The sequence below is a fragment of the Moschus berezovskii genome, chromosome 19 (assembly GCF_049115385.1).
Source record: "Moschus berezovskii isolate FMDL1 chromosome 19, NW_MosBer_1.0, whole genome shotgun sequence".
NCBI lineage: Eukaryota > Metazoa > Chordata > Mammalia > Artiodactyla > Moschidae > Moschus > Moschus berezovskii.
In genome coordinates, this window is record NC_142478.1 from 65,571,881 (window position 1) to 65,597,897 (window position 26,017).

Here is a 26,017-nt window from a genome sequence, read left to right on the forward strand (position 1 = left end):
CCGGGAAGCCCATATGTAAATAAATATAATCTAAAAGGTTAAATACAAGTAAACCTAATAATCTAAAAGATTCGGTTTACTTGTATTTCATTGTTTAAAATTTAGTAATATTGTTCTGCTTTCATTTTTCACGTCTTCTATTTATGACAGTTAAGTGCTGTTCTTTTTTACGTACTGCAAATAAGGTATTTTTCAAAAATTTTATCTAAATAAGTCAATTTAAAGAAAAAAGTAAATAATAGTACAAGTATATGCATATATGACAAAAATTGTGAAGTGCTACTCAGAGAAATATCAAATGAGTCTTTAGTGGAATAAGGGTCGCTTATCAAGACGTGGCTTAGCCTCAGTGAAATAAAGGCAGGGGTCAACCACTGAGTTCCACCACTCCCCTGACACTGTCTACAAAAATTATACAGGTGTGTTTCTCAGGAAAGGATCAAACTTTTCCCCCAAATTCTTAAAGAAAGCTGTGACCCAATTGTGATCACTCACAAACTGCTACTGTGATTCAATTCTTTTTGCTCCATTTTCATTGCTCACTAAGGAATGTTCAGATTCCTAATTTACTAATAGTACTAATGACTAACTTGCCAGGTCCCATGACTAAAGGCAGGCAGTGTTCTGGATACAAGATTCAAAAAGTCTGAAAATACAGACCTCACTTAAAATGAGTAAATGGACATCTGATTTTCAAGTTACTCTCCTATGAAACTGGTCCGGCAGGAATCTGTGTCGTTTGTTCTGACCAGGTCTTTGAACGTACAACACTGAGAACCAACCTTGCATGTCAAGTGCACATTTTTCCCAGTTTACCTCCCTGTCTCTCAGGGCAGGGGCCGGGAGTGCTGTTGAGGTGTCAAGATTCAGTGTGTAGCACAGGGCCCGCCACACATGGGCAGGCCAGACACACCCGTTAATTATGTGCAGGATACAAAGGCTATTCGCCCCCAAGAGGGGAGGGGTGGTAGGTGTTTACAATGTGACACACGCATAGAGGGGACAACATATCTATATGACAGCATCTCCTTAGGTTGAGATGGAGACAGAGTTACTTAGAAAGTGAAGAGCAGCAGTGTCTTTATTGAATTTTTAGTCCAGAATACAAAGCAAGGTGCTAGCTCTTGCCTCAATGATAGTACAGCGGTCAACAGTGGCTCTTCCTTCCCGTGTTAAGGCGAGTTACAGAAAGAAGTGTGTCAGATGGACAGAATAAGATATTTGAATCTTTGGAAAGTCACTCTGAAAGCTAGTAGCAGTACTGCAGTGTGAAAGGCTTTCCATATCCCCTTTGCCCCACACCCAGCCTATGTATCGGAAGGAACTTTCTTGATCCAAGAGATTCTTCTGCCAGAGTTTCTCTTTCGAGACCTTTAGCATGCAAGGGTCATTTTTTTTTGGTCTTGTGGCTGATCTCCTCTGACCCTTCCACTACTGGATGAGTAAGAAAGCCAGCGTGGTTCCTTAGGAGTTCTTCTGAGGAACTCTGACTGTGACCTGTGAGAGGGGTGCAAAGAAACTGTTAAATCTGTATGCTTCCCTGTGGTCCACAGGCCCCCTCAGCTGGGTGCTGCCAGAGCAATAAGCAGAAGCGCTCTCCTGATTTTCCAACATCTCGATGACCAAAGGGTTGAGCCCAGCAACCTGCTAGGGCTGTGTTCTGCGTTAAGATCACACTCAGCCTCCCCTTGACCCAGCCTTTCTCCACTGGGGGGTCTTTCCCTCTTCTCGCTCTACAGAACTCGGTGTATGACGAAGCCCGGCAAAGGGCTGTGTAAGCACCGTGGAGTCCCTACTGTTCTTCACAAGGCATGGCAGAGACGGTTTTTACCCTCTTTGGTAGCTTCCATGGCTTAAAACAAGAAACCTGCACTCAACACTGGTGGGGCCCGGCACAGGGAGAGAAGGAGAAGGGGAGGGCGGAGAAGGCGCCCATACTCACAGTCTTCACTTCGGTGTACGCCTGCAGCCCGTACTCCCCCAGCTCCCGGCCACTCCCAGACAGCTTGTAGCCACCGAATGGCGACTGGGCCCCAAACACGTCATAGCAGTTGACCCTACAATTTAAGATGAGGTCTCAGGAGTAACTCGCTGGGGCGGGGATGAAGTATCCTGCCCCCTCAAACCTCCTGTATTGCTCCAAAATTTAACTTTAGAGCAAATTTTACTTTAGAAAAAGAGAGGTGGAGAACCCTACTAAAATCTAGCCATACAGGGGTTCAAAAGCAGGCCGTGTGAAACAAAGCCATAAGCTGTCTGGTCCTTCATGACACGAATGTCAATACCAGGGTGCACCAAATCCTAGCTTCCCATTTTAATGAACTGTTTTTGCTAATTAGGTGCTAAACTTTTCGGGGTATTTTTTTTTAACTATTAAATTTTGAGTGAATTTAAAAACTTACCACCTTAAAGATGTACAATTCGGTGCTTTATAGCATAGTCACAATATTATATCCTCTCCATTTAATTCCAGAACATTTCTATCCCCCTAGAAAGAAACCCTATACCAGCAGTTATTCCCCCGTTCCCTCCTCCTCCGGCCCCTAGCAGCCCCTAATATACTTTCTGTCTGTATGGCTCTGTTCTGGATATTTCATATAAATGGAATCACACGACATGTGACCTTCTGTGTCTGGCTTCTTTCATTTAGTATTACATTATCCACGTTGAAATAGGTATCAGCACTTCATTCCTTTTTATGGCTGAACATTCCGTCGCGTGAATAAACCACGATTTGTGTATCCATTCATCAGCTGAGGACATTTAGGTTGTTTCCCCTTTTTGACTATCGCGAATAGTCTATCAATATTCAAATACACTTTTTTGTGTGCATGTGTTTTTTTTTTTCCTCCTGGGTATATACCCAGGAATGGAATTACTGGGTCCTAGGATAATTCTATGTCAAACTGACTGGGGAACTTATGCCAGACTTGTCTGTAGTGGTGGCAACATTTTACAATACTGCCAGCAACGTGAGAGGGTTCCTTTCTCCACATCCTAACCAACATTTGGTATTTTCTGTTTTTTAAATTACACCTGTCCTAGTGGGTATGACATAGGTGCTAAACTTTTAAAACCAGGGTGTCACAGATGTGGACCCTGAGTGCTGGTCTCTTCACAGCTCGGTAAGGAGCCCAGTCACCCATCTGCTTGTCCAAGAACAGCGTCACGGACATACGCACCAGAGGGACGTTTAATCCCCTGGAGAAGGGCATGGGAAACCTCTACCCGCTACCCCACACCCAGACCCAGGAGGCACTGAGCCTGGCACCCCAACTCCAGGATGTGAGCAGGGGATTACCAAAGACCCTGGCTTAGGATCTCTGCCTGGGTTGTGAAGGGCTGTGGGAGGCCCTTACCACACAGTGCCAGCCTGGAGGGCCTGGGACAGGTAATTGGCCTTGTCCAAGTCCTTCGTGAAGACAGCTGCAGCCAGCCCGTACTTGGAATTGTTGGCTCTCCCAACGACTTCCTCCATGGTCTTGAACTTCAGAATCTGCATCACTGGCCCAAAGATCTGGGATGAGACAGCATGAAGGGTGGGCGTGGCAGACGCAGACCCACACGTTACCCAGCTCTCTCCAGCACTGAGCAGGTGGTTCCAGAAGTGGTGGTTCCAGCAGCCCCCAGACACACTGTGAGGGTGCTGACAGCTCCCGGGGGAGACGACAGCTCCCATACTCGCTGGAACACGAGGGAAGGAAGCCAGCTGGTGGCCTTCTATTATGTGCCACGGGCCTTACATACCGTAGCTTATTTCTAAACAGTCTGTGAGGTAGGGGTTTGCACTGACAAGTTACAAGTAGATTTAGTTTCAAAGAGCTTAAGTCAGTCATTCAGCCAGGCACGCATCAAGTGCTGAAGAAACAGCTATGAAGAAGTTAACTATGCACAAAACAGGATCTCTGATCTCAAGATGTTCCAGGTTTATCTTACACCTTCCCTGTCTTATATCTGAGCCATTTCTTCCAGGAATCCTGCTTCCTTTTAAGTGGGCAACGGGATTTAGAAACCACAACATGGGAATCGGGTGAGCTTCTTGTTGTTGCGGTCTGACTGCTGTCAGCCCTGTCAGGGGAGAGCCCCGGGGAACGGATCCTGATGCGATCCAGTGACTGGCCTATGACCAGGATACATGCAGATGGGGAGCCCAGAGTAGCTCCCTGGTCCGAATGAGTGGTGGGAGGCGGGAGGTCAGGAAAGGCCCCGGTAATCAAGCTGGGACACCACAGGAGCAGAAACTGGCCAAGCCAGAGTCGGGGGGAGGAGCAGGGAGGAGGAAAATGGAGTTCCAGGCACCAGCACCCATTCTTCTTTTTGGTGCCCATTCTTAAAAAAATCCATTTGCCATTAAAAGGAAGTAGGACTTTGCGAAGAAACAGCTGATGCCAGGACTGGGTAGAGAGTGTCAAGAGGGAGGTGAGAAGACTGCCAGGAGCCCATATCACAGCCGGAGCAAGAGATGGGGCATCATGCACTCAGGGCACTAGCAAAGCAAAGGAGCCACTGCTCTCCTTAGAAAATGAGTATTTTCCCTTTCTGTTGAGAATGAAAAAAAAAAAAGGATCAAAGTAGTCATGATGGGGAAAAGAGGCAGAACTTTGTTGTGTTTTCTTATCCTGATTTTTGCTCTTTTGAGTTATCAATGGAAGAGGGTGGCAGTGTAATATTTTCCCTGTGTAAGGCCGCTAAAGGGCTTCACCCTCCCAGGGGAGGTGGAGTGAGTCTGAACTCCACAAGGGCAGAGTACAGGTACTGGATACCCCCGGTTCTCCAGTGTCTGTAGGGCACCTGGCACACAGCAGGCACTCAGAAATGATTTGTGAAACAAACAAACGAATGAGATAGTTAATACCAAGGAGGATAAGGTCAAGGGACTCTAGCCATGCGGGCAAGTCCAGCTTCTGACCTAGTCCAGTGTCCTGCTTACATGAAGGCCATGAGAAGCACCGGGAAGAGTCATGCCTTGAGTCACCGCTCACAGGGACCAGAACACACATAGGACCTGTAGGCTTGGCCAGGGAATTCAGATACTGCCCCCAACCACTGGCAGCCATAAGAGACTGAAGAGAAGCACAAGGTCAGAAGTGAATTGCAAATGGTTTGTCTAATGCACCGAGCCAGGATTTGACCCAAGGTCAGCAGATGGGCCATGGGTCAAGATGCTAGACTGAACTGTCCACTTCTCCTCCTAAGAACATTCCCTGAAGCGCTGGGCCCATACTGACCTCCTCCTTTGCGATGATCATGCCATCTTGCACATCTCCAAACACAGTGGGCTGGATGAAGTAGCCACGGTCAGCAGCCGCCCCTCCACCACACAGCAGCTTCGCCCCCTCCTCCTTCCCAGATTTTATATAGCCAAGGACCTTCTTAAACTGTGTCTCATCCACCTGAGGGAGAAAGAGCCCAGAGTCATACAGATGCTGCAGCCAGATGTCTCCTAGCTTCAGTCTTAGAACCACACAGGCAAGGAGACACCTGGGAAATGGGCCAGACCATGAATGCTCCAGTCACTTCAGTCGTGTCCGACTCTTTGCAACCCCATGAACTGTAGCCCACGAGGCTCCTCTGTCCATGGGATTTTCCAGGCAAGAATACTGGAGTGGGTTGCACTGCCCTCCTCTAGGGGATCTTCCCAACCCAGGGATCAAACCCACATCTCATGTCTCCTGCATTGGCACGTGGGTTCTTTACCATTAGCGTCACCTGGAAAGCCCAGATCATGAATGCTGCTGCTAAGTCACTTCAGCCGTGTCCGACTCTGTGTGACCCCATAGACGGCAGCCCACCAGGCTCCCCCGTCCCTGGGATTCTCCAGGCAAGAACACTGGAGTGGGTTGCCATTTCCTTCTCCATGAATAAGCAAGGCCAAAAGCCTAGGAATAGACTCCACCAAACTCATCAGCCCTCAAAGAAATAAATATTAAGCCTGCTGCGGCTGCTAAGTCGCTTCAGTCGTGTCCGACTCTGTGCGACCCCATAGATGGCAGCCCACCAGGCTTCCCCGTTCCTGGGATTCTCCAGGCAAGAACACTAAAGTGGGTTGCCATTTCCTTCTCCAATGCATGAAAGTGAAAGTGAAGTCACTCAGTCATGTCCAACTCTTAGCGACGCCATGGACTGCAGCCCACCAGGCTCCTCCGTCCATGGGATTTTCCAGGCAAGAGTACTGGAGTGGGGTGCCACTGCCTTCTCCAATATTAAGCCTACCATTTTTGTTTTCAAGTATGAGATTACTAAAAATTTAACTAGTACGAAAATACATTGATGGTAAAGGTATGTTACATACTCTGTAATATTCATATACTATTAGAAGAACTGATAAAACAGGTCAATTATACCTCAACTTAGGGAAAAAAAGGACCGTAAGCTGGTATAGCTCTTTGGGCAACTGTCTTAAAAATTATGCAAAAAAATTAGATGTTCATATTCTGTGACCCAGCTATTTAACTTCTAGGAATTTATGTTACATGTGACAAAGGGACCTGAACAAGGATAGTCACTGGGGAACATCTTATAAAAGCAAAAAGCAGAAACAATTCTAAGTATACATCAGTAGAGGAGCTGGTTAATCTAATTATGGTGTATCCATATACTGCATCCTCATTAACAACAGATCAGTCAACTAACACAGAAAGATAGCCTAAGATATTTCTTAAAGGGGAGAAGGCTTGTGGAATGATATATACTATATATTCCAACTTCTGTTAAAACAAACAGACCAAACTAATTCTGTGTGTGTGTAAGTGTGGGTGGTTACCTACGAGGAACGGACATGGAAGGGAAAAGGGAATCTTACTTTTTAAACTTTTTTATGAAGTTTTCAATACAAATCTGTATTACCTTAATAATTACATAGCCACAAACCACAAAAGAAAATGAGAGAAAAAGAGATGCTGTAAGGGTAGATATGTGTCGTGACTCATTTGTCGAAACCCACAGGATGGACACCGCCAAGAGTGAACTCTAATGCACACTGTGGCCTTTAGTTAATAATACAACAAATGAATCACACCAAGGCGAGATGTCAAAAACAGGAGAAGCTAGGGAATGGAAACGTTCGGGGTCTATGGGAACTCTGTACTTTCTGCTCATTTTTCTAAAAACCAGAATCTGTTAGTTAAAAAAAAAGGGCTGCCTTGGCTGGCCCCAGATTCTGGGGAGTAGACACCAGCAACACAGGTGCCCCCAGGACAGTGGAGCCCACAGAGAAGCCCTCGTGGGCTCTAGAAGTGGGTTCAGGGCTGCACACAAGGGACCTGTGGGGGCAAGCACCCCTGATTCCTGATCCTGTGGCTCAGGATCCTTTCTGCTCATTTTTCTAAAAACCAGAATCTGTTAGTTAAAAAAAAAAGGGCTGCCTTGGCTGGCCCCAGATTCTGGGGAGTAGACACCAGCAACACAGGTGCCCCCAGGACAGTGGAGCCCACAGAGAAGCCCTCGTGGGCCCTAGAAGTGGGTTCAGGGCTGCACACAAGGGACCTGTGGGGGAAAGCACCCCTGATTCCTGATCCTGTGGCTCCTCCTCCCTGGGAGGAGGGGGCGGGAGGCAGCCAGCACGGGGCCCTGTGGAGACGGAGCCCAGGACAGGCTGGGGCTAAGGACAGTGCTGGGAAAAGGACCAGGATATGAGAGGAGGTGGTGGGGAGAGGTACTGCTGTGTTTCTTACTGTAATTATTATTGACTATTAATTGAAATGAATATATGCTCCTGGCCTTCTGCTCACCTCCCAGAGGCAGCTGCAATGAACAGGTATGCATGTGTCTTTCTGGTCAAGGCATTTTTATGGATGGCCGAGGTCCAGGAAACACATGTTCCCTTTCCCATAGACACTCCTCGTATTTACTATGTGTGTGTAACTTAGAAAGGGTAAGTGTAACTTTCTACTGTTAGTTTCCACTTCATGGCTACTCTGGGAGTTAGGAAGGGTAGGCATTACGGGTGAGAGACTGGTGGCTCCGAGACAGCAGGTGGCTTCCCACGGGCACACAGCTGGTGCCTGGCAGAGCTGAGCCTTGGAGCTGGGCCTGCCTGACTCAAGAGTCCAAGGCCCTTTCTGCTTCTCCACGGCGGCTCCACTTGAGACCTGAGTGCAACCACCGAGCTTACCTGCGGCCCCTGCTCAGTCCGGCTGTCAAAGGGGTTCCCAACCACACGAGACTTGGCCCGGGCAACACTCCGTTCCACAAATTCGGCGTAAATGTCCTCCTGCACAAACGTCCGTGAGCCCGCACAGCAGCACTGGCCCTGGTTGAAGAACAGGGCGAAGTGGGCCTGCTCCACAGCCCAGTCCACTGGGGAGGCAGAAGGCAACCACGATCAGAGGAGAAGGCGAAGCCTGGCCCCTGTGGTGGTCGCTACCTATTAACACTGCCAACAGCACTCACGCCCGCTGGGGCCCAGACCCTGTGTGGGAACAAGGCAGGCCTGACCTCTCCCTTCTCCAAGCATGGAGACCAAATGGCAGACAGACACGAAGAGCAGGGGTCCTAATCCACTACGGTCAGGAAGCCGGGGCAGCTGGAGGACAAGCCAGCTGGCCTGTGACCACCAGGGAAGACTCCCTCAAGGCAGACAAATCTAGGAGCATCTCAACAGGACCAGGAAAGAGGACGTGATGGAGGGAAAGGAGCCTGATCTGACAGCAGGCTGCACAGCTGGGCGAGTCAGTCGCTCGGCCCGGCTGGATTACAGACAGCAGAGAGGAGAAAGGTGGGGGACAGGCCACGGCTACACAGGCCAGAGGGCCACGCTGAGGAGTCTCACTTTCATCCTGAGGCCCTGGGGGCAGAAACCAATCCAATGGATGATAAGGATTGCAGAGCCGAGTGGGACCACAGGAGACACAGCTAGTGGCGGGTTGATATCAGACCTCTGCCTCCCCACGCCCCACCGCCCCAAAAATCCTTACTATCAGCATCTGACATGATGATATTGGGACTCTTTCCTCCTAGCTCCAGGGTCACTCTCTTGAGGTTACTCTTCCCCGCAGCAACCTGGATTAGGTGGCCAACCTACAGGGATGCATAAACAGGGACAAATGCTTAGTGGAGAAGAAAAGAGCCAAACATTCTCATAGGCACAGAACAGAAGTCCCCACAGTTTGAGGGAGCAGCTGGATTAGAAGAGACCTGAATTTCACCACATCTGGCCACTCACTCACATAGCAGCCCCACCCTCTGAGCTCCCAGGATGACAGCGATGTAAAGACAACAAGCAGAGTCAGAGTCACTGCCATGTGGCTTCTGCCTCCTGAGCGCCATCTACACACGAGACACTGTGCTAAGTGCTTTGTGAGCATTGAGGTCAACCCTCTAAACAACCTTAGAGGGAGGGCCGACTCTCCTTCACTTAGAAATGTGGGAGTGGCAGCTCAGAGTGGTCAAGTCACTTGCCCACAGTAAACCTGGAATCAGAATTCACACTGGGCAAACTGCGTCCAGCACCAGTTCAGACTTGCCATCCCGCCTCCTCCTCACAGTGTTCTAAATGGTATCCCCCACACACAGCAAGGATGGGGTGCTTTTCACCTCCATATTCCAAAAGCCTGGCACAAAGACACCCCTGTGCTATCTGTTGGGTGAATACACATTATCTCAGTAGGGAAACCATCCCCTCTGCCAGATTCCCAATATCCCCTTGAGGTGTTGATTTAGGTGGTGACTAATCCCAGAAAGAGTGGACAGTGTCACCTCGGCCACCATTCTGCCCTCCCGCAACCGCCATCTCTACGTACAGACTGAACGTTTGAAGGTATCTTCATCTCAGGGGAATCATTTTGAAGATCCCCTTTATTATGCTATTCAGTGTGCCTTCTCTAAAGTCATGGGATAAAGCCTTCCAAGAATTCCAGTTACCTCTTTACATCTTATACATCTTTGTCTCTCCAGGGCCTGGCCCAGAGCAGCACTCACTTGTTCATTCACTTACTGAGTACTTACTCTGGGCTAGACCATTACTGAATAAGTGCTATCTCACTCACGCCAACCCTGGGATGTGGGCAGTTATTATTCCCATTTTACAGATGGGGAAATGGAGGCTTCAGGAGGCTGACTTGCCTAAGGTCACATAGCTAAGTAAGTGCTGCTGAAACAGTTTGATTTCCAATCATCTCCGCCACTACACCAAACCTACATCTCTACTGCAAAGACACTACCTTCCTCAGCCTAAACACAAATGAATGGAGCCCCCAAAGACATGCAATGAATCACCCCAGGTCATAATGACAAGGCTGGGATTTGAACTCATATCTCCCTGAAGCCCAGTCTCTTTAATCACCAGGACAGCGCCAGTCAAAGAGTCTAACACAGCCCAGATGCTTTGACCTTGGGCAGGCCGGCAGCTCTGGGTTTTAGTAGTCTAGACAGCCTTGGCTTCTTTATCCCACACGGGATGTCAACCCATCTCCTGCCCCTATAGCAGCTGGAGTGTCAACCAGTCTACAGAGGGCTCCACCCTGATGGTCTCTGATGACACACCTGGGCCCCTCGCACAAGCTACTCAAAGCCAGTCCTGGGGCAGACCCCCATGCAGTGCCTAGAGGCTAATCTTATTTTATTATTATTTTTTGTTTTGATCACACCATTTCTAGGATCTTAGTTCCCCAACCAGGAACTGAACCCCGGGCCATAGCAGGAAGGCGCCAGGTCCTAACCACTGGCCCACCAGGAAATCCCCCCAGAGACTGATCTTGAACTCAGCATCCTCTGAGGACAAGGGCGCTTGAGCCAGATGCACCACAAGCCTGAGGTGCTGGGACGCCTTACCTCAGTGGAGCCAGTGAAAGCCACTTTGTCCACGTCCTCGTGGGCGGCGATGGCAGCTCCGGCCGTGGGGCCAAATCCAGGAATAATATTGACCACACCAGGAGGAAAGCCAGCCTGTGAAAAACACACCAGGGACACTGGAGTCATTCTGCTCCACAAAGTGCAGACAGAGAAATACGCATCCCTTCCCAGAGAGGCTGAGGCAGTCGGCCCGGCACCCAGTAAGCAGTCTTACTGGTGCCGCTCAGGAGTTCTAGATGGTACAGTGAGGAACCTGTTTTGTGGGATTCCCTGTTGCTGTTGCCCCTACCCCTATGGCCCTCAGAATGATAATCTTCACAGGGGTGGTTGTTCAGTGGCTCAGTCGTGTCCGACTCTGCGAGCCCATGGACTGCAGTACGCCAGGCTTCCCTGTCCTTCACCGTCTCCTAGAGGTTGCTCAAATTCATGACCATTGAGTCGGTGATGCTACGGAATCATTTCATCCTCTGCTGCCCTCTTCTTTTTGCCTTCAATCCTTCCCAGCATTGGAGTCTTTTCCAATGAAAACGGGTCTGGCAATGAAACTCAACATAGAAAAGAGGTGATGGGGGGTCACCTAGGCTGAAGTGTGATGAGCAGAGGTGAAGGGGGTCAGGCCCTGAGCTACAATACCCGGCCCCACCAGGGGTCCCCTCATCAGAACTCCTATAGAACAAGCCTTTAAAAAGGCATTTAGAGGTCAAGACAGACACAGCCACGTACCTCCTTAATCAGGTTGGCCACATAGAGGGCAGTGAGTGGAGTCTGCTCAGCCACCTTCATCACAACCACGTTTCCCGTCGCCAAGGCCGGGCCCAGTTTCCATGCTTGCATCAAGAGCGGGAAGTTCCACTGCAATCAACAATAGCCACTGCCAAAATCTCAGCCAAGAGCTACAGCAGCTGCAGAAAGTGGCAGCCAGAGAGCAGAGATTCTCTGAACCTCTCCTGTTTCCCTCACAACTCCATTATAGATGTAAGACAGACGAACAGGCAGGTGGTGGGTGACAGTATTAGTGACTTATGTTCATTGACGCTTTTACCAGTGTGGAGGCAGCGCACTGCAGCCACTCCTCCCTACCGCCCTCAGACAGTTCTCACTTCCAGTTTTCAGATAAGGAAACCAGTTCCTAGGGGTATCAGTGACTTGCCCAAGGTCACAGAGTTCACACACGGCAGTGCCGGTTGGCTTTGTTAAAATCCATGTTCTCAACCACTGCCTAGGCCACCATCCAACGTCACCCCACAGACCTTGCACCTTGGCAATGAACCTGCCCGAGACTGCTGCCTCCCACAGCACTCCTGATAAACCTTCACGTGTTTGTTTTGAGTCTAAGACTCACTGGGATGATCTGCCCACACACTCCCACAGGTTCATGGCGGGTGTAGCTGAAGTAGTCCCCGTCGATCGGAATGGTTTTCCCGTGGTACTTGTCAGCCCAGCCGGCATAGTAACTTAAAAAGAAAAATTACAACTTAATCAGTGACTATCAGGGACCCCTGTAAACCCTGGCAGAAAGCAAAGACTCAGACTGGTCCAGCTGGGTCTTTCTGATAACTGCCCTTGCTCTTGGGTTTATTTCCAAAGAGAGTTACCTAACCACTAGGGTCTCGGTAATTCATTCTCGATAACTAACCTCAAAGCCTCAGACTCACCTGGGGTACTCGTAAAAAAGCACTGAATTCTAGGTACCCACTTCGGACTTAATCAGCTGACTCTCTGGGGCCTATGCCCAGGAGTCAGTATTTTTAATAAACAGATATATTAAACTGTGACTGTCTTACCAGTGTAGCACCATTGGTTATTATCTGAGAACCATGGCTCCACTCTAGTAGGAAAGTGCAAACCCATCTAACAGCTGGCACTTGTGTGCACAACACCGTACTACCACTGAGGGAGCAGTGACCAGAAACAAATCAATGACTGAGTTACCATCCAGACACACAGGGACACCAATGGTGAACAAGCATTGCAGGCTAGTCGAGGGGAAGAAGAGCCATGTGTGTATAGTACGCAATGATTTTCAGGGACGCAGGAAAATGAAAGATGGGGGAGAGATGCAACATGCAGTGTGAAAGAGATTTCAGAAATGAATGTATCTGCTGAAGTTAGCCCAAGACCAGAGTTGACCTGGGGATGAACATGGGTGCATGACCCTGGGAAAAAAAAAATAGCCAGGGAGTTATTTTACCAGACTGTACAAATTAAGGCATTGCTGCTCCCTCCCTCTTAGGCCTATATTGTGTGTGTCTGCGTGCCTCAGGACAGATGTTGAATCAGCACAGAAGTGTACTGCTCAGACTCGGGAGGGCCTGGCGCTCTGCATGGGGCTCACCCAGCCACTCCCTCTTGGGTGTTCTTGCAGAGCACTCTCGATCTTGGCACGCCTGTCATTTGGGGCTGGAAAATTCTTTGCTGTGGGAGCTGTCCTGTATCCTCTAGGATTTTTAAAGCATCCATGGCCTCTGTGCACGAGATGCCAAGCAGCACCCCTCCCTCCCAGCTGTGACAACCAAAAATTTCTCCAGATATTACCCACCGTCCCCTGGGAGACACAGTGGCCCTGGCTGAGAACCCCTGTCACGGGAGAGAACCATGGCTTTGTTCTCCAGCCCATATATCTCCGACACTGCTTCTTCCCCTCCACCCCTGTCCACATGGGCACGGGGTAGCAGCCATTATTTGTATAATGACCTGTCCACCTGAACCACAGCTAGTCAGACTCAATCAGGGCTGCTCCTCCAGGAATCTGGCATGAGGAGTAAGGGGCTGAGGTCAGTCTGGCTGGAATCAAGCACAGAGAAGAAAGCCCAGGTGTGGGCAGCCAGGTTCTACCATGCAGATAAGCCCTAAAGAGGCTGGGGTAGTCGATCAAGAGAAGAACGCAGCAAGGAGGCAGCAGTGAGAAACAATGGCCTTGTTGGTTTAAGACCCCTCACTCTCTGTAGCTGCCCAAGTTAGCCTGAAACCTCTTATTCCTCATCTTGTATTTCTCGGTTATTAAAATGTTTATGGTTAAACCCAAAGCTAGCAAGAGGAAGCAAATAATGGAGAACAGAGACAGATGAAATGAAAAACAGAAAAACAATAGAATCCAACAAATTCAAAAGCTGGTTCTTTGAAACAGTCACTAAATTGACAGTCTTAGCTAGACTAAGGAAAAAATGGAGGGACTTCTCTGGTGGTTCAGTGGCTAAGACTCCGCACTCCAAATGCAGGAGGCCCAGTTCCCAGGTCGGGGAACTAGATCCCACATGCCACAACTAAGATGAAGCACAGCCAACTGAATAAATAATGTTTAAAAAACAAAAAGAGAGAAGCACAAATAACTAAAATCAGAACTGGAAGTAGGGACATTATGATTATAAAAAATGAAATAGAAATGATTATGAGAATGTGATGTTCCACTATAGCCAACAAATCAGATAACCTCAAAGAAAGGGACAGATTCCAGCTAACCCATGAATTCCCAAAACTGAAAGAGAAGACATGTATGACTCAATTACAGTTTTGGTACAGAGGGACGGTTCCCCCTGAGAGAGAGTCTCACTACGTTTCCCCAGCTCCTGTGATCCTGTTACAGCCCTCCAGCAACACTCCTCACCCCACCCTCCCCCTCACTGGCACGGCCCTAGCAAAGAGCAGGAAGCCTGAGCCCATACCGCAGGCACTTGAGGACCATGTCCAAATCCACCAGGTAGGAGATGATATAGGGCTTGCCGTTGTCCAGGGTCTCCAAGGCCTGAGTGGAAAAAAAAAAAAAAGATCAGCACAGACAGGTGGACACAGGAATGAATCAGTGCAAATCAGGTGATGAGCAGCACAGAGGCTCAGCATGGTACGAGGAGGGCTCGTGGTCCCTTTGTGCTGAATTTCAAGGCACTTCTGGGCCTCTTCAATGGCAGGGAGAATGAGGGGGGGATGGGAGGAAGGAGGCACCAACTTCTCATTCAGTCATTTCATAAACATTTGTTTCAAGCTTCTGCTCTATGGCAGATAGATGCTAGGAATACAGAGATGATCACTGGGAGTTTATAGAACAAAAAGCCAGCAAATAAGGACACAAATCATTAGTCACAAGTGTCAGGACCAGGCAAGGTCTAATAGATCATGTTGAGGGAACAGGGCTTTATCCTAAGACTACAGGATGCCATGGAAGGCTTAAGAGCAGAGTACCATGGTATAATTTGCCTTCTAGAAGATTCACTGTGGCTGCTATGTACAGTATGGATTGGGAGAGGTGAGGGTATTGCCTCCTGGTTTCTTCCACATCTTGCAGCCAGGGAGGAGGCCCAGCACATAGCAGGCTGTCCATTGTCTGGGCTGTCTCCAGGAAGGATTCCTCATCACAGCCCCCTCCCCACCCGTCTTCTTTCTTAGCCAGACCCATCACATCAAAGGGAACACTCAAGAGGTTCCCCGGGTTGATACAGGGGCAAACCCCAAAGGTGTCCCGCATACACCATTCTGGTCAGTTACTTGTCAGCAATGCAGCCCTTTCCTGACTATCCGTGGGATGTCCATTCTCCGTGTAGGTTGAGAAGGGAGGAGGTAGAGAACTCACTGCCAGGTAGGTCCGGTCTCGCTCAATCAGATCAGCCAGGCGGTTCAGCAGCCGGCCCCTCTCCGACGCATCCATGCGGCGCCAGGGTGAGCCCAGCTGGAATGCGGCCCGGGCAGCCTTCACTGCCCTGTCCACGTCTGCCTGGAAAACACCCACCCAGGCACCTCAGGCCTTCTCAGCAGTAACCTCCTCCAAATACCTCCTGACCCACTGCCAAACGCACCCACAGGGGCTCCAGTCAATACCGGTGGAGACACTGCCCCAAACAGTCCCTCCCAGCCTCAAAGAGCTCTGTCGACCAGGTTTAAAATGAGCAGCTGGGCTCCTCTCCTTCTCAGGAGTCAGAGTGGAAGTGAGGATACTGATGGTTTCCTATTTCCGAATCCCCCAAAGAGTTATGTAGGGAGCAGCAACACAGGGACCAGCACTTAGAAACTGGCCATTTCTGCCCCTGCTTCCTTCCCAAACAAGTCCAGTAAAATTAACCATTCCTTCTGAGATGACTGGCAGTCTACAACACAGGTTTAACCAGCTTCTCTTTCCTTGGGGAAGCAATAAAATCAACACAGCTAGCATTTTTCATAGAGGCAGATGTGTGTCAGGAGGTGGGGAGCATGGTTGTCATTAATATTAAATACATTTACCATTAGACTATGAGTCAGAAAAGTATTCACACTTTCTTTTAGCAAAGGAAGCAAGGCTTTTAAATGTAGAAGACTGTCTTAAAGCAGAGGACAGGAAGCATTCTTGAATTATTTGTTAAAGCTTTTTCTATTTTAAAAAAATGAAGGTTTTTTTACTTAGTGTCTAATTTTTTAACTTTAATATTACTGTTTTTTAATTACCATGGGTATATGTAAATCTAATATATACTACAGACACCATAGCTAGATCTCAGAAGACCCAAACTGTGCTCAACAAGATTTCCAACCAACTGTGCACTTCCGTTCTCTGACCTTCAGCTTCCAGGTCTGGGATGGAGAGACTGGATTAGACGTTCTCAAATTAAATTCCAAGTCTGCAATTTTACAGCTGTATGAATTCTTGAACCGGGATACAATCTAGCACTTTTATCTACAAGGAAGAGTTTCTGTGGCTTCACTTACTCAAAAATCTTAATGGGCATTTTAGTTATGAAAGTAATACACAATAAAGTTTCAGCCATACGAAAACCTATGTTAAAGAGTGAAACCGCCTTTGCCCATCCCCAGCCTGCTCAGCCCTGCCCTGAGGTTAAGTCACCAATTCTCACCTTGTCCCCTTCAGCCACGTGACAGATGACGTCCCCAGTGGATGGATTGACTGTGGGGAAGGTTTTCTTGCTGACGGCATCATGCCACTCATTGTTTATAAAGATCTGCAATGAGAAGGAAGAAAGCCCTGAGAAGCAGCTCTCAACCTGATACTGACCACCAGTAATGTTTAAAAAAAAAATAAAATCAGAGAACAAGTAGGAATTAGCTTCAGAGGTATGTGGCCTAGAAGTTAAAAGCACAGGCCTTGGAGACAGTCTGAGCTGGAGCACCCACTCTGCTAAAAGTACTGAGGTAAGGCATCAGTCCTTTCGATGCCCTGGTTTCTTCGGCCCGAAAAATGAAGACTACATACCTTCCTTATCAGTTGTCTGTATCTACCACTGTGTGACTTTACCTCAAAATTTGATAGCTTATTACCATCTCTCACGGATGGGTCCATTGATTGGGCTCAGCCAGGCAGGGCTTGGTCATGTGGTTGCAGAGCGAGGGCACCTGGGCTGAAGATGCAAGATGCCTGCTTCACTCACATGTCTGTGGACACACGGGTGCTTGGGTTTCCTGACTCCACGGCAGACTCAGGCTAGTCAGACCTCTCACGTGGCAGCTGGCTTCCCAGAGTGTTCACCACCACCAGGCAGAAGCTGGAAGGCTTCTTCTTCCTTTTTTAAAGTCTTCTTTGTTTTATTTATTCATCTTAACTTTTTGGCCGCGCAGGGTCTTCACTGTGGTGTGAGGGCTCTTTGCTGTGGCACAAGGGCTTCTCTGGTTGGAGCACAGGTTCTCCAGTTAACGGCACACAGGCTTAGTTGTCTCATGGCTTGTGGGATCTTAGTTTTCCCCAACCAGGGATCGAACCCACATCCCCTGTGTCGGAAGGCAGATTCTTAACCACTGGGCCAACCAGGGAAGTCCCTGAAAGGCTGCCTAAGATCTAGCTTCAGAAGTCGTACAGCCTTATTTCTGCCACCAAATTCCATCGGTCACGTTACGTCATAGAAACCACTGTTCCGTTACCACACTACTGCCAGGGTCATTATGAGAACTGAGTTAGATTCTTCTTTTCATCCATTCAGTAAATAGTGAACATCTGCAGTGGGCAGGGCACTGTTCTAGGGTTGAGGACACAGAGTGGGAACCAAACTCAGTAAGGACCTTCCTTTCATGGCGCTGGCATTCTGGTAGGCACAGAAAGTAAAGACACAATCAAATACACAAGGGAGCCTCAGACTGCAGTCTTAAGTGCAAAAGAGAAAAACGAGATGCAGAGAGAGTACTGAAGTGGGGGAAGATAGAGAACTCTAGCTGGGATGGTCAAGGAGGGCTTCTCTGAAGAGCAGACATTTGACTTGAGCCCTGACTGATGAAAGGAGCCAGCCACAGGAAGAGTGGGGGGAGAAGGAGCAGTCCAGGCCACAGGGACAGCAAGTGCAAAGGCCCTCGGGCAGAAGTAAGTCTGGTGTGTTAAAGAGAAAAAACAAAGGTGGCTGGAGTTACTGGTGAACAAGGAAGAGAGTGCTAGGAGATGGGGACAGAGAGGAGGATGGGTCCTGTGAAGCAAGCTGTCCCCTGAGGCTGGGGAAACTGATCTCAGGAAGCGGACTGAGGTGCTTCAGTCCCTTTAACCAAGGCTGGGGCAAAGGTCACAGGTGGGGTGAAGTCAAGGCCATTGGTCCAAGGCCTTTCTGCCTTCCTCTCCTGGGCCCCAGCATCCTACCATGCCTGGCCCTGGCTGAGGACCCAGGCAGTTGTCCACAGTCACTCAGCCAGGTTCTCTGGAAATGTGTGTGGGTTTCACTTCAGTTGGCTGATCATCAATCTGAAGGGGAAAAAAGACACCTCTGTTTCTTCCCGCAGGAGGGCTGGGAAGTAAGCAACCGGTCGCTTCCAATGGAGGGAACAGGTGTGGCAGCAAGAGTTCAGCCAGGTGAACCCAAGTTCAAGGTGGACTGGGCCACACCCTGCCTGCGTGCTCCCCTCTGAGAAATCAGCTTCACCTCCTAGTGAACTTGGAGGAGAGGGAGGCACAGGGGGAGGAGCAGAGATAACATCCGTGGAGGAAGGAGGAGGGCCTGGCACACAGTCTGTGACCACTCTGAGCATCGGGTTTCCAGCCTCACACCCACCGCTTCACAGACACACTTGAAGCCAGAGACGAGTGGCTACAGAGAGGCAGGCCGCAGTGGTGGGGTGAGACTGGCCGGCCTTGAACTGCTCCCTCCTCCTGACTGGGATATCAGCGCCTGGTCCCATGAGGATTTTCCCCCCTCACACCTACATGTCATGGAAATGGCTAATGACTGTTATTAGCTACTCATCATACCGCAGCCCCTGTATTGGAAGCTTTCCAAAACTGGATCGTTCCCATTTAAACTTCATAGCAAACCTAGATGAGTTTCATCCTCTCTGCAGTGGGGGGTGGGGGTGGGGGGCACTGAGGCACAGAGAAGCCAAGCCACCTGCTGAAGGTCACACAGCAGTGAAGGCAGAACCCGGATTTGAACCCAGGTCTTTGGAACTCTGAGACCTGTGCTCCTTGCCCAGTTCTTCTCAACTCCAGTCCAGAGCCCATGTCTGCCTTCAAGGAGGTCAGAACTCTTTTTTCTTAATCTCCACCTTTATGGTTTACTTACTGCCCTACTGCAAGTTTGATTTTGAGTTTTTATTATGGGTGCTGTAAAAAAGCACAGCCTCTAAGCCACACAGACATGGGTTGGAATCCTGGCTTTACCTCTCTCAAGCTGTGACCCTGGGCCAATCCCCTCATCTCCGGATGCTTCATCAGTCTCTGGAAATAACACATCTGGGGGCTTAAATGTGAGGGTGAAATTCCACGAGGGGTGTAAAGCTCCTGGGCCAGGGCCCCACGCACACCGAGTCTCACCACCACAGTCCCTGTGTTCCTCCAGATCCCTGCACAGTAGCACGCAGAATTAGTCTATACTGAGAAAGTCTCCACTGTTATTTCACAAACATCAGGAGGTATGAAGTGGACAATGGGCCAGTCTGGTGAAACTCCCCAGGTCCTCACCCCTTCTTCCCTGGGCAAGGCCCACAGTGTCCCCTGATCTTAGTCCAGGATCCTGGCAAGACCGCTCCCTGGCACCGGCCTGCCTTTCAGTGGCCTGAATTTGCTGAGTCACTCTCCATTGCTGAGTTTTCAACAGTCCATCCTCCCTTCTAACTAACACAATAAGCTGGAGTTTGCAGGAACCTGGAATCTTCCTTCTGTTCACAGAGTTCCCACTTCCCCTCTCCTAGAACCAGGCTTTAATGGACTCCTCCTTGGGGAGGTGGGGCAAGGCGGGGACCAGGGTGAGAAGCGTTCCCACTGAAGCACTGCCGCTGAAGCACCGCCAAAGTTCTGATTCGAGTGAGGAGAGTCTCATAGCGACTTCTCCTGAATAAACACAAGAGCAGACTCCAGGCCAAACGCTTCCTGACCTTTTAAAACCCAAAGCCTAACTTACATAACATGTTAACTCAGTCACCCTGGGAGGCGGTCCTTCCAGGCTCTCACTTCCCCCTTCTAGCCTCTAGAGCAGTGAGGACAACAGAAGGTGCCCGCGGGAGGGGCCTGGGGACAGGAGGAACCAGAAGGGCCCCGGGGCTGCAGGGTGAGGAGGGAGAGAGCAGAGGGTGCTCTGGGTTCCTGCTGTGTACCAGGGCCAGAACTGGTGCTGGGATTCTGAGGGGCATGGGACAGACAGGGGAGCATCCGCTCTCAGTGGCGATCATGGGCTTTTATTCTGGAAACTGCTTTTTTCACGAGTGAGTTTATCTTTGACATTATTCCACAGGCATATCTGCCTCACTATTTTAAGCAACATAGCAATCTTCAAAACTTAACAGACCACAATTTGTTGAATCATGTCCTACAAATGAACTTGAGGGCAAGTTTTCACTACAAGTAGACCTCAGAGAGATATTTTATTTTCAGTCCAGACCACTGCAATAAAGTACTGTAATAAAGGGAATCACATGAATCTTTAGGTTTCCCAGTGCATATGAAAGGTTTGTTTACACTATACCAGTCTTTTAAGAGTGCAGTATTGTGATATCTAAAAAAAGAAAAAAAAAAAACAATGCTCCTACTTTGAACTGAAAAAAACCTTATTGCTAAAAAGTGCCAGTCATCTTCCGTGCCTTCAGCAAGCTGTAATTTTTTTTTGCTGCTGGAGGATTTGAAATATGGTGAAAATTACCAAAACATGACAGAAAGACAGGAAGGGAGCAAACGCTGTTGGGAAAAAAGCACTGGGAGACTTGCTCCATGCAGAGTTGCTACAAACCAACTAATAAAAAAAAACAAAACCACCACAGTATCTTCAAAGTGCAGTAAAGCACAGTGCAATTAAAATGAGGTCTGCCTATACTCCTGACGGTGCTGCTGCAGCGAACATCCTCTGCCTTGACAAGCCTCTTTGCAAAGCTGGGGCAGGTTACTGCTGAGTTGCAGGATAACATGATCCTTGGCTTCCTCAGATATCTTGTATTCCAGGTCCCCGCGGATTAGGAAATGCAAACAGAAACTTGGGGGGAGGGGAGAAGCTGGGGTAGGGACAGCAGAGCTGAGAGCAGGACTGCAGGGCCCCGGAGAGGAGTCTTAACCAAAGCGAGGACACAGGGATAGTCCAGTGCAGCCTCCACCCCGTGGCAACGGATAGTCATCATCTGCCCACGGTCTCCAAGAAAAGGTTAAATGCCCTTCAGTAGCTCCAGTTTACAGACACAGGACACATTCCAGAAAGACCTCATTTCCAAGCTCGGATGCGTGAAAGAATTAGGGATCCATTACCTAGGAAATCTACATCCCTGGAATATGTTTTTTTTCCCTTAGAGTAAGCAAATGCTTGGTTTTCTATCCTGGATGGCTTCTGCCGGCATCTGATTTTTCAGTGGCAGTTGAGTACTTTATGTCAAAGAGAAAACATATTGTCTTTCGTATTGCAAGATCCTAAGGTGAAACGTTCAGGATCTGAACGTTGGAATGCCACACACATTCACACTTTTCCACACAATCATCTAGATATCTCCAGGTTAGTTTGGGGTTAAGGCCGAGAGCAGTTACCTGGCACTGCCCCCAAGCCCTCCTCTCTCTCCTCATCCCCCAGGGTCTTTTGTCTCACATTCCTGGATTTTCACCACTTTCAAGATGGGAGGGCTGCCTCTACTGTGGACTGTTTGACAGACAGGCAATTTCAATTTGTCGACATGCCTGTGGGCTTACAGTTGGGCAATCTCTATCTCACTGCAATCCCTTCTCTGGCCAATTTCAACACTCCCAACATGTCCCCACAATCTTGTTCACATTAACTGCACAATTCTTTGCAAAAAGGCCCTTCTGAGTAGAACTCTTAGGTTCCCATGCCTTCCTACTAGAACACAAGGTTGTAAACAGCTTCATAAATGTCAACCTTCAATATTTACTGAGCAGTAACTATATTTCAGGTGGCTCAGCGGTAAAGAATTTGCCTACCAATGCAGGAGATGCAGGTTTGATCCCTGGGTTGGGAAGATCCCCTGGAGTAAGAAATGGCAACCTACCCCAGCATTCTTGCCTGGGAGATCCCACGGACTAGAGGAGCCTGGCGGGCTACAATCCATGGGGTCGAAAAGAGCTGGACATGACTGAGTGCACACACACACAAATTATGTTTCAGTCTTGGTGTGGGAATACAAATGTGAATACAAACTTGGCTCCTCCCTTCCAACTTAAAATATTCAGTTCCACTATCTCATAAATATTTACATCCTTGTTTGACCATAGGGTCTGGTCATGAGGCATCATAGCATGGGGTCTTGTGTGTTAAGAACTAACAGAGCTAATCTTGAACCCTGGTTTCACACAAATGTGAACTTGACCTCCCTGAGCCTCAGTTTCCCCATCTATGCGATATGGTTCCTATAGTTGTTAGGAGGATGAAACGTGAAAATGTAGGTTCAAGTTATCAGGCACAGCGCCTGACAGATCATAAGTAATCAATCATCATGGTTACTGGGTCACAGAATTCACATGTACGTCCACAACATACATGGCTAGTTTCAACGTTGTCCTAACCCAGTCACCTCTAACTCAGCAGGTTCCCAGCATGCTCTGGGCATACTGGACAGCATTTCTGTTTCTTTATAATAGAAGCAGAAAAAACCAAGGTGGGGCCAGTGATTCCCTGCATTGCCCGAATCTACTGTTTTTACAAAGGCTCTCGAAACTCATCAACAAGCAGTAAAAGCAGTGTGATCAGCATGGGGATATTTCACTTGACTCATTCAGCCTGCAGCCAACTCCAAACCACGGCCTAGCCCAACAGAGGTTTTGGTTCATTCCATAAGACTCTGTAAGGAAAACAAGGTAATTCAAAACTCCTATTCTGTATATATCACCTGTTAGCAGTGGTAATAGGAATCCATCCGGGACAAGTTGAGGCAAGAGGACCCCAAGAAAGTCGACCAAAGTACCCCACTGTACCTCTTCTAGTTAAGAAACAGAAGTGGGAGGAAAAAGATCTATTTCCTATGCCACCCCCTCTTCAAGGAGAGACCCAACAAGCTTGAAATGCAGCATTCCGCACCCCCAGTCACCACCACCATGTCCTTGGATGAGAAAAATCCAGCGCCTACAGCAGCAACTTCAAAGCCTAGGTCACAGCTCCTTTGGGGCAAGCTCCAGGATCCAGAAGAGTTCACTGAACATCAAGGAGTCAATAATCCCCAGGGAAATGTTGGAGCATATGATCTAGTTTGTACCTAGAGTCCCTGGTAAGAAACTTGAAATATTAGGATTAGACCATGGCATTCTTGACAGCTGGGATTATAAGAACTCAACACTGAAAACCACCCAAGGAGCTTTAAAATGTGCCTGTACAGCAGAATGTCATCCTCATGTGAACTGCTTTGCAACCGTGGGAAAAGTAAGATTGGAATCTACTAATTTAGGAAGATAACCCAGATACATTGTTTAATGAGACAGAGCTTCAGAAGAGCAAGCACAAGGATCTCATTTAAATAGGAAAAAAAAAAACCCCACCTAGGTCAAGCTCATTTGCCCAGTGTTCTTACACAAGCATGTGTGCACACATGCCCACAAACTTACCAGCTAACATTGTTCTTGGAGGGAGTGCGATGGAATATGCTGGAAGTTTTACTTCTCCATTTGTAAACAGTGAGCAACAGTTACTTTTATGATCTCAAAGAAATGTGATAAAAGCAACTGCAGAAAGATTTCACTCAGCGTGACAAACTAAATCTAGAGAGAACTCTAGGTTCAGGACCTGTGATCTCTACCACGGCTATGCGCACGCACACCTGGACCCTGTTTCCTCACCTCCATGTGAGTGCAAAGAAGGAGGATCCTTATTAGAACCTGTGGCCACAAAAGCTTGGGGTGCTGCTGTCTTTCCGTTGATATTTCTGCGTGATGTGCAAGTCTTTCAAGCATGAACTCCTTCCTCCTTAAGCGGCCTACTGAGGAAGCTGCAGCTGCTGCCTTTTCAGCTTGTGTTATACAAAGGGCATCTTATTTTATCCTTTGTTTTTATTCCCTTGCTAATGACGATTTGTAACACACTTTAAGGGGCTTCCCTGGTGGCTCAGTGGTAAAGAATCCGCCTGCCAATGCAGGAGAAGAGGGTCCAATCCCTGGGTGGGGAAGATCTCCTGGAAAAGGAAATGGCAACCCACTCCAGTATTCTTGCCTGGGAAATCCCATGGACAGAGGAACCTGGCGGGGCTACAGTCCGTGGGGTCCCAAAAGAGTCCGACACGAATGAGCGACTAAACAACACCACCACCCTTTAAGTCACGCTGCTGCTAAGTCACTTCAGCCGTGTCCGACTCTGTGTGACCCCATAGACGGAAGCCCACCAGGCTCCCCCGTCCCTGGGATTCTCCAGGCAAGAACACTGGAGTGGGTTGCCATTTCCTTCTCCAATGTGTGAAAGTGAAAAGTGAAAGTGAAGTCGCTCACGCAGATGCGCCCTTACCCACTGCCAGGGTATAGATTCTCAGCGAAAGTCCAGACCAGACAACAAGTCCCATGTTGAAAGCAGCCAGCCAGAGGCCGGCTCCCCAGCATCTTAGGTCAGCAGTGACCCCTATATTCCCACCTAGAGCTGCAACAAAAATACCACAGACGTTTCTGGTTATTGGCTTACTCTTGGGAGCCCAGATGTGAGCCCCAGCCTGACTACTGATTTGAGTCTTTGGGTAACTCACTGCATCTCTTTGAAAACTCAGTTTTTTCATCTGTAAAATGGAGATAACCACAGTACCTACCTCACCGGTCTGCTTAGGATTAAATGGCAAATCAGTTAATGCTTAAGACTGTTGCGAAGGAGGTGCACAGAGAATAGAAGCTGTGACTCCTGCAAGTGCCCATGCGGTATATGAGCCCCTGTGCTCATTCTCCGGCCCCTCCCCAGGCTACAGAAGAAAGGGAAGCTCAGAAAAGGGCACCAGCTACACTTGGTGTAAAAACAAAATGAACTCTTTCATAACCAGTCTCCTTCTCGGTGAATTCTCCAGCACTTTACCCAAACTCAAAGGTCAAGAGAGAAAAATGTGCCAAAGTCCTGGTTGACCAAGAAGTCAGCCGCTGGGAATCGAGGTTATACTGGAAAATTCTTGCTTTGATCAAAGAGAACCCTTGGAAGGTGCAGACAGCACCCTGGGATGGCACTCAGGTGGCGAAGGTCCCCGCCCTTTTCCAATTACCAGCAGTGGAAGCAGCCAGGACGTCAAGTGGCCATAGCCGTGGCCTTGGCCTCTCCATTGGGGAATTGGGGAATTTTAGTTGAAAAGGACCCCTTTTTCCTGTTTTCCCATTTGGTCGAGGGCATGAGTCAAGGGATAAAAGAGATGACAAAAAGACAAAACGGCTCCTGCAAAGAGGGTCTTAAATGGACATGTCCTCTGGATGAGTGATGTCCGGATGACTGCGCAGGCAAAGGGACGACTAGGAGACCCAAAAGCCGGGGAAAGGTAGTGGAGGACGGAACCCAGAAAACCAGCGGCGGCCAGACAAGACAAGTTAGCGGCCAAAGTCAACAGCTGGATCAGGGAGCCGAGGCGTCCGAGGCGGTTAAGGGGCCAAACTGCTCGCGGGGAGGGAAGGGAAGTTGTGTGGAAAGAGCAACTGCGAGCAAAACCGTGGAGACCCAACGGGGTAAACTGAGGCCGGAACAGATCCACCCGACAGAGAACAAAGCACGGGGGCGGCCTCACCTGGTTGTAGAAGACCTCAGGCTGCTGGTTGGGGGTCGGCACGGCCTGGGTGGCGGCGGACAGCAGGCGGCGGCCCTGGCGGGGTCCGAGGCGGGCGGCGGCAAGCGCAACTGCGCGCAGCATGCCGAGGCTGGAGCTGGGACGCGGGCGCTCGAGTGGACGGCGGGAGGCTGCCTGCCTGCGGGGC

General features: G+C 49.0%; 1 protein-coding gene across 1 annotated transcript; it reads right to left on the reverse strand.

Annotated features, from left to right (window-relative positions):
• Positions 1–1,063: 1,063 nt before the first annotated feature.
• ALDH2 (aldehyde dehydrogenase 2 family member) lies at positions 1,064–26,017 on the reverse strand. The gene is made up of 13 exons (XM_055405445.2): positions 25,831–26,017; positions 16,608–16,712; positions 15,356–15,496; positions 14,454–14,533; positions 12,134–12,245; positions 11,515–11,643; positions 10,771–10,884; positions 8,916–9,018; positions 8,114–8,298; positions 5,229–5,393; positions 3,360–3,517; positions 1,943–2,057; positions 1,064–1,497 (listed from the first exon to the last, which is right to left on the reverse strand). The coding sequence occupies exons 1-13, from the start codon at positions 25,951–25,953 to the stop codon at positions 1,465–1,467; spliced, it is 1,563 nt and encodes a 520-aa protein (XP_055261420.1). The 5' UTR covers positions 25,954–26,017; the 3' UTR covers positions 1,064–1,464.

Bases quoted from the DNA above. Each gene is read 5' to 3' on its own strand.
- ALDH2 (XM_055405445.2), bottom strand. From the start codon at position 25,953: ATGCTGCGCGCAGTTGCGCTTGCCGCCGCCCGCCTCGGACCCCGCCAG. The intron at 15,497-16,607 runs GTGAGAATTGGT...GGTGTTTTCCAG, and splicing joins ACGTGGCTGAAGGGGACAAG to GCAGACGTGGACAGGGCAGT. The intron at 8,299-8,915 runs GTAAGGATTTTT...CTGCCTCCCCAG, and splicing joins CATCATGTCAGATGCTGATA to TGGACTGGGCTGTGGAGCAG.